The sequence below is a fragment of the Prosopis cineraria genome, unplaced genomic scaffold (genome assembly GCF_029017545.1).
Source record: "Prosopis cineraria cultivar Desert tree isolate PC_DT_omini unplaced genomic scaffold, ASM2901754v1 PC14, whole genome shotgun sequence".
Lineage (NCBI taxonomy): Eukaryota > Viridiplantae > Streptophyta > Magnoliopsida > Fabales > Fabaceae > Prosopis > Prosopis cineraria.
The window spans coordinates 10,418,958-10,427,956 of NW_026555345.1; the positions used below are offsets into that span (position 1 = coordinate 10,418,958).

The 8,999-nt window shown below is 34.4% G+C and overlaps 1 protein-coding gene across 1 annotated transcript; it reads right to left on the minus strand.

The window, feature by feature from the left end:
• Positions 1–952: 952 nt before the first annotated feature.
• Positions 953–7,215, minus strand: LOC129293432 (uricase-2 isozyme 2). The gene is made up of 8 exons (XM_054931402.1): positions 6,935–7,215; positions 5,691–5,783; positions 5,328–5,403; positions 4,457–4,566; positions 3,486–3,577; positions 2,071–2,244; positions 1,786–1,876; positions 953–1,303 (listed from the first exon to the last, which is right to left on the minus strand). Exons 1-8 carry the CDS (start codon positions 7,136–7,138, stop codon positions 1,220–1,222), a joined length of 924 nt encoding a protein of 307 aa, XP_054787377.1. The 5' UTR covers positions 7,139–7,215; the 3' UTR covers positions 953–1,219.
• Positions 7,216–8,999: the final 1,784 nt, after the last annotated feature.

Genomic DNA, 8,999 nt, shown 5'->3' on the forward strand with positions numbered 1-8,999 from the left:
CTCATCCCCCCCATTTACATACAAATCTAGTAAAATATTCACAACAGCAAGAGAATTAGATTCAACAACTTTGTGCAGACCAAAAGTCTCAGCAACTGCATTTGTGACCAAACTGCCCATAACTCTGCCTCGAATGCATCACTGAATCCCATTATGTGATAGGAACCCCCTATCCAAATTCCCACATCATCTCTTACCCAACCTCCACACCCAATTTTACCCAAGCATCCCTTAGAAGTACCATCAATATTTAATTTGGCCTAGCTAGAAACAGGCCTTAACCAAGCATTATCCCTACAAACATTCCTCCCACAGACCAATTCCTCACCATCATAAGCCTGCCTCACTTTATCCACATATTTCAGAATAGCATGAACTGAAATATCATGCCTATCAAAACTAGGATCAAACATCCCTTTGTTTCTCCAATACTGAAGAAACCAACGAGTAATGCCAAAAATTTTACTCTATTTGGCATACACCAACCACCTTCAAATACTGAATTAACCATACTTCCTCATTACAATTAAAGAAAGCATCCCTGTCACAATGACCCAGAAGATGAGACCACATCCTACGAGCCACCTCACAATGTCTGAGTACACGAATGATAAAATTGAACTACGTCTTTAATGCTTTGTTTGGATGGGAAAAAAAGTTAGAGGAAAATAGGGATGAAGGGAAAATAAGAGGGGGAAATTGCTAAAAACGACTTAAAAAAATTATTTTTTGGCAATTTTCCCTCCTTTCTTTCCCTCCTAATTTTCTCCCTAAAAGTAAAGCTCTCTGTACTTTCTTTTAATAGTCATATTGACATGGATTTATTTCTTGAATAGTCATATTTACATGGATTTATTTCTTGAATTTCTTGAATCGTATAATGTGTCCCTTCACCATTTTCCTAGCACTGCACAAATTAATAATTCCCACAATTTAACCAGTTCAGTTATACTAACAGATTCAAATCCTTATTCAATTATACTAAAATATGGGATAAAAATGCAACAAACTTGTCCAGCCATAGCATCCCATCTCATAAACACATTACACAACAACAGATGCCGCATGATATGCATCATGCAAGTCTTCCATTTACATATATTATTATTATTATTCCATGAAACAGGTTATTTGAGAACTATTTACATACAAACAACATAATCGCAGTTGTGAAAGCTGCAATTATCAGAGGCCGGAAGGGATGGACTTTTATCAGCCTTTACATCTTCGACCAAATGCGGCTCAAGCTAGCTTGAATTGATCCATGTGGCTCATCCGTTGGCAAATATACATCATTATCAAACTGCAAAAACATCATTATTTTACTGCTTTAACAACTACTTGAGATGTTAAACTCATCAAATCACCGATACTAGTATATATAGACAATCCACTTGTTGGTAAGGACGTTCAAAATAGTCACTGGTATAATTGATACGTTGCAATTAATATATTAAGAAAAGGAAAATATGACAGCAAACTTGTTCAGCCAGATGCAGCATTTGACAAGTGATTTACTCGTGCCGCTAAAGTTTACACTAATTCTAATTCTAATATAAATAAGTGACAGGCAAAAGGCCAGAAGAAAGTCAAGCTGTATGAATCTCTGTGATTGGGTATAATCTGCAGCTGCAATCAATACCTAGTGGCAAAATATAAAAATCCTAGTATTCTGTTTTTATTGCATTGAAGATCTCATTCATAGGACCACATTTGATTCCCAACCATGATTCTGATTCTTCGACAACTTCAGCAAGAATTTAAAAGAAAAAGAATCGGTCATACCTTTACAATTTGGTTATCCTTGCTTGAGAGGTTGACAGGTAAGAAATGAAGATTTGGCATCTTCAGTTGGATTGAAGTTATGTCAGGAAATCTGAAACATAATAAAATCAATAGTTAATCCCAACAGACTCATGATAAGAATCTAACTAACAACCAGATGCATGTTGTGTTTGAAAGCCAGGAGAGAGAAGCTTCTTTAGGGGGATTAGGCATTACAAGGATAAGCAACCACACCATGCGTGCACGCCCACACACACACAAACAAAGAGAAGAAGAAGCAGAGACCTGTCCAGCATGGCCTTTCCCATTTGATACAGAGTGCTTTGAACAGAGGGGCTGTAGACACCCTCTTTTGGTGGGCCAAAGAAAGTGTCCATTAGAACTTTTTTGACACCTTGATACTTCTCAGTAAAGTAAAGTGGCTTTCGAGGGATGCTATGTACAGAATCATAGGAATACCTGCAAGACATTCAGTTGAAGAGGATGACTTCGTTTATTCCATGTTAAAGAGAAAATCATCAATAATAGAGTGATATAACTTATAATAGAAATGATTTATTACATTTTTTTTTTTGTGAATGCAGATTTTAATTTTATCTCTTAGAAATTTTAAGAATTTGTGAGCTTTGAAGGTCTAGTTGCTTTTTCTTCTCAGTAAAAGAAACGTGGCTTTGGAGGGATGTCATGTAGATATTTATAGGAATATCTGCAACCTATTCAGTCTAAAAGCATGACTTCATATAGTTAAAGAGAAAATCATAGATAATAGTGTAATTTACCTTAGAACATAAATGATTTATCACAATTTTTGTTGGTGAAGAGCTGATAAACATTGGTCCTGGGTCACTGATGTTAGGAAGAAGGCCAAGGATTTAGTGAAGCGTAATTGAGGTATTTTATCCATGACTGCTAGAGCTAAGAGAGTATTGTATGTAAAAGGGTTGGTTAGGGAGAGAGAAAGCAGAGAAGATTCTAGCTGGTTTTGGTGGGAGAGACTATGCCTCTCGAAAGTATAGGACCTGGGTTTTTGTTTTCTGCTAGTGGCTAGTGTAAAAACCTACATTAGACCTACACTCTCTGGAGATTTTGTGATTGAATAATACTCAGCTTAAACTTGTTTCCATCAGGATCTTAAATTTATTTCTCTTCCCACAATTTGGAGTGAGTGTAAAATTAGGGGAGAAAAATAGAAGAAAAAGACATTCTTACTCCTTAGCAGAAAGTTTTTTCTCTAGTTTTCCTCCTCTCTAAGAAGAAATCAGGGGGAAACAAGGGTGTAAAATGTCTTTTTTCTCAAGCTTTCTCTTAAATTCTTCTCTCCTCCCAATTTTCTTCTTATTCCAAACACAGTCTTTGAAATTTCAAGAATTTATGAGGTTGAAGGTTCATTTTCTTTTTTCTTATTGCTAGGATGGCATATAGATATCTTAATGCAGCAAACCGCCTTAGGTTGTGTCCTTTACTTCTTTTAGATCTTTTATAAGGCATTATCACATAAAGAACAAAGAATTTTAAAATAATTAACCATACCTCAATAATGCTGTTAATTATGTTGTTAGCTTCTTATTGTTAGGGTGGCAACCACAGGTATAAAGCATATTACTTGGACTGCTCTTTCTTTTATCTTTCAAAGCATTATTACTTGTGGCTAAATGTTTCCAGAAAAAATAAAATCTTTACAGAGAAAATAAAATCTTTACCTCCACAGTGCTGTAACTTCTGTTGCTAGCATCCTTTCCTGTGTTTCAGGAAGAGCTGTGTACTTGTCCCTTATAAACCCCTCAAAACCAGACTGCTCACAACAAACTCAAAATCAGTAGGCAGGGGAAATCTACATCAGCAAACTTTCCCTATCAATAATAGCATCCATAATCCAAAACATGGCACAACAGTTCATGGATTAGTGACTTTCTTCATACTTCATAGATTTCTATACTTTTTGTGGATAAATTTTTCAATAAGATGGGATAATTCTTTTTAAAAATAACCTAAAAAAAAGTATCAAAATGTAATTTTTCATTCAGACAATATTGAAAGCACAAAAGCGTCTTAATGTCCTTGGCATTTTGACAATAAGAAGCAAATTTTTAAAGTGCTGGCCTAACACTAATGGTATTGACAAAATAAACTATTAGATGGTTTTGCCAAGCTTTTTTCTAATCATTAGAGCACTTTCCTATAATATATTTTAGTAATAAACAAATAATAAAAAATGACTTATCCCACTAATTGAACTCAGTTACATGGATCGCACCACACTGCAGCACCCCATCAACAATCAATTTTGTAGATATATCAAAGCACAGGAGAATTGGCAATTAATGTTAAGATCGTGGTAGTTCACTATCATAGGAAGGTATTCTAGTAATTTCTTTTCCTTGTGGACCATTGTTTTGTAGGTTTTGCAGTTAATAAAGTTGCTATATGAACTAAAGGTACAACCTAGGAAGTTGTGAGGAGTGGAGACTTTGAGATTCGTGGATTAAACATTCCAGCCACTAAAAGTTGGTTCTGTGATATTGGATTCTTCGATGCAGATGGCTGAGGGGTATACCCATGGGAAGTAGATCAGAGACTTGTAGAGCTCTACCATTTTCTTAGATGATGTTGCTAAGATGACTAGGTGAGAATGAGATATCTAAATCATATTTAAGTAGTATGACAAACTTGCCTGGGTTGTCTTCAGCACAGACAGTCCTTCAATACCAGAAGTCAATTGTAGTGCACCAGACTTTTTTACTAATGCCTCACTTGTATGCTTTTCGGATCCAAGTTTGAAACCTTAAATAAAACAAACGAATAAATCTATAGATTTATATCAATAAACAGCTCTGGAACTAATTACAATGGTTACTTGACCAAAGCTATCAATTAAGTAGTGGCCATGATAATATGCCATTGAGAACTATGTGAGGAAAGGGTAGAGAAATAGTAGAGAGAGATACATAGCATCTCCAGGAGCCAGCTTACTTCCATTTCCAATGAACACAAAAAAGAAGATGGAAAGAAAAACTCAGGAATTTCACACAAGGTAGTTTGCGTATAGTAGAATCTTCAATGTCCAATAATATTTTTTCTTGACCGACACTCTCTCTTTTCTTTGAAAGAAATAATTCAATATCCAGAAATGGACTTTCAAAAATGTACTTATAAGATGATCTTTCAAATGGTCCAAATCTTGAACATTACCAACAGCTTCTATAGGATCCTAGTGGAGAATATAAAGTGTAGTGATATACTACTACATTAGAAAAACACATTTTAAGCCGTTTGAAGAATTATTAAGAAGATAATCATAAAGCCTTTTATTTATTGTAGCAGAAGCCATTTGAAATGTAATGATTGCTCTTTAACTTTATGAACAGTTTTAGTAAGAAAAGAAACTTTGATATCAAACTTTTTCACAAACAACAATCAAAAGTTTACACCACTAGTAAAAATGAAATAAAAAAACAAAGAAGAAAAGAATTGTTCCCAAATACCAACAACGAAGGAAAATCTACTAGGAACTTCTAACAGAAACAACATTGCAAAAGACTGACCATGTTCATGAGGTTGACCATCCACATAAACACGCTCCCAGGGTTTTTCCACAATCTTCACAATAGCAGTGGTAACCTACAAAAAGCCAAGATAGCTGTCATTTCCCCAAAGTAATGACAAACTCTATGAAGATTATGAAAATGGAAATTGCAAACAAAGATTTTAGAAGAGACTAGATAGAACATAGTGTATAATTGGAAAGTGATGGAAAAAGAACAGGGCACAATACAAAATCAAATAACTTGTCAAAATATAGCAATCCATGATTTGCATTCAAAAAAAGGCCTTCAGAGGCCAAAAAAAAAATAGAGAGAGAGAGAGAAGACCATTTCAAGATTGAAATTGGATTGTCTATCACCAACCTGACTGTAAAATGATGTGAAGTACTTGGCAAGTACAAGAGCAAAGTCTTCCACAGAAAGTAGTTCAGAGCATTCCTTTGCCTTTGCATATACCTGATTAGTGATAAAATTTGATTTTAGTCTCAAAAGTGAACTAAATTACACCTGAAGATTAGGGAATATATGATATGAACATATCCTAGTAAATAAGATATGAAATTGAGAATGTGTTTCCTACTACCTACAAATTGATTTTACATTTCATGATTTCATTTTACATAAGATATCCCAAATAAGAAAGTAGGATACAAACATGGGTACATAACCCATCTTTCCCAAAAGTGCAGCTTAAAACTACAGTATCATCACTATGTTAAATCAAGAATACTCTGCTCTCAATATTGCCATGTCGCAGACATCTCAAATTGTTGGAGATAATTATAATATTTTTCTGTTATTATTTATATCTTTTCTGTTAGTATCTAATTAGTTTTTTATTAGTTTGGCTATTAGATATTTTGTTTAGTAGAAATTGACCGTAGAATAAGTCTCACTCTCCTCGGGACAAGAGACATTAGGTCAACTCTGGTCTCATTTAACCTATTGTACCGTGCCGATGAATGAATAAGCGAAACTGCTCTTTCAACATGCACACAAACTTCAGCCACTGGGTGAAAATAACGACGAAATATAATAAAATAGAATCTGCATGTCGAAGACAAGCATCTTTAAAGTGCTTAAGCTGATTGAATTTTCCTTGGGAGATGAAAATCACTTTGAAACACGATATATTTGATAGTAACCTAAACAAATCCAATCAGATCCATCAACTTTTACGTCTTCCATCTATTTGCCAAAGCTGAATCATATTGCAGGATGGAAACCAGCGGGGCTCAAGGTTATCAAATACTCAAAGAAGAAAACTAATTCCAGGTAGCATATATAGTTAATCAACTACTTAACAACTAACCATTACCAGACTCAGAATGAATATGAGATCCAAAGTGAAGAAAAAATATATAGAATCTTAAATCTAAAGCGTGTCGTGTATTACCAAAAAAATTACGACCAGACTACAACACAAGTAATGAAACTATCAGCCATATTTACTGTCTTTAAGAAATCAATAGTAGAAACGTTTAAAATAAAAAAGGAGCACAACGCTGTAAAAAAAATGCTAATACATGTATATATGAACTACTTTTCGAATTCAAAGCGCACAGAATTCTCTCGTGGAAAGTAGAAGGAGATAGAAAGAACCATACCGTGTTCTTCATGGTGTCAGTGGCGACGATATCTGAATTATCATCTCGGACATAGGCGGAGATGCAATCGGAGAGGAGGCTGATGCTGACATTCCACTCCACCATGAAATGTCGTCCATCCTTATCCTTCCACACACGAGCCACCCTCACTCTCTCCTTTCCATGCCTCTGCTCGAAGTTGAACCCGTTTACTTCTTTCGCCATCTTCGCGATTGAGACCAACGACTGCGATTTCACCAAGCGCAGTTTCTGTTCAATTTATACTGCGAAGATTCTGCAATAGAAAATTCAGAGGAGCGCTTGGCGTTATGCGTCATCTTTCTGAAACTCTGTGTGCGCGTCACATCAGAATCAAACAACTACAGATTTTTTTTTATTTTTTATTTTTTACCAACGCATCAAGCAACTACGGATTACAAGTCGTTATTTTTAGGGAGAATTTCACTTTGGCCCTACGAAAAAAAAATTTACTCCGTAGGCCTAATAGAATTTGAAAACGTATAGAGTTAGTTGAAAGCTTTTCTTACAAAATTTGTTATAAATAAAAAGCTGTAATTGTCCTTGCTTTAATATGTAATGTTCATGCATGCAAAGCATGATATCTATAAATATTCAACACACTATTTATGAATGCATAACAAATCTGATGGATATTAACTTAAAATATGTTATTTCAATGAAAATATATTGTTCATTATGGACTTTATATTATATAAATATAGTAGGTCTATATATGTTTACTATGTTGAAAATTGATGGATATTATGTTGTATATTCATAAACATTTTGTTATTCATCATCTTATGTAATATTTGCTTTGACATTATTAGAATAACATTCTAACATATCATTGTGATAATTAGGATTAATTAAAATCTTTGTATAATGTCATCACAATTCAAGGGTTTAAAAGTAAATAATTTAAATATTAGGATTCTAAGAAAAATCTTTTTGAAAAACTGATTAAGCTCAAATTATAGTATAAAACAAATTATACGAGATAGCGGAAGCATGAAAATAAAAAACAACTCTTAAAATAGTAACAGGACAATATGGAAAATACCAAAATTTACCTTGTCTGCCACAGCACGCGCCTGTTGTCACTGCTATCATGATAGCACTCCAACCAACTTTCGGAGTGCTTCGTTTCGCCATCCAACATTCGATTTAAGCGGTTCAAGCATCCACACGTAGCTCTTCGAGCTCTCTAATTATTGGCACTGGTCTCATACCCAAATATTCAACCATTAAAAAGTTTGATACTTGAACCCAAAATGATTTGTTTTCAACCTGCAATACACTCAGGGGTATCCAAATCTCATAACCTAGTGCCAATAGCCTTGAAACTACTTGGACTAATTCAAATGGATCACATACGACTTGATAGGAAAATTATATCACAACAACAATAGTCCATAGACAAATTGACCACTAAAACTCTTACTTCATAGCAATAGTAAGGAGGTGTCTATAATTCACCATAATTGTCATTTTGACCAATCCAACAAATAGTCAATGCAAGCATATCACTTGCACTAGTACATCAACCTCTCATAACACTTTCAATACAAATATATCATTTTACGTTGAGATACACACCCATACACTACAATTCTCATGCAAGTGAATACAAAACAATGAATGATTCTAAGTTGGCATAATTAACAAAAATTCGTTACAATACTAAAATAAGAAGGGAAAGAGCTGTACAAACAAAGCTCTTACTCTTCGGTAGTCCCTTCCTTCCCCTTGCCCCTATTGGAGCCCTTACCTATAAAATATAACTACGAGGTGAGATAAATATATTAATAATAGAATAATTCACCACTATCAATTAACATGTACAACTATAAGCAAGTAACGCTCGTATAGGTAAAAACACTCACTTAGCATATTCAAATATAAATAGTTCCATATTCATAAGCCATTTCTACTCTCTAGCATAATCATTCTACCATCCAAGGCTTCATATCACTTCAACTGAAACTAAAGGCTCTATTGGACCAAGTACACACACAATGGCTCGAGCTCACCTTTAGTGGTAAGATCACCCGACCAAAGGTAT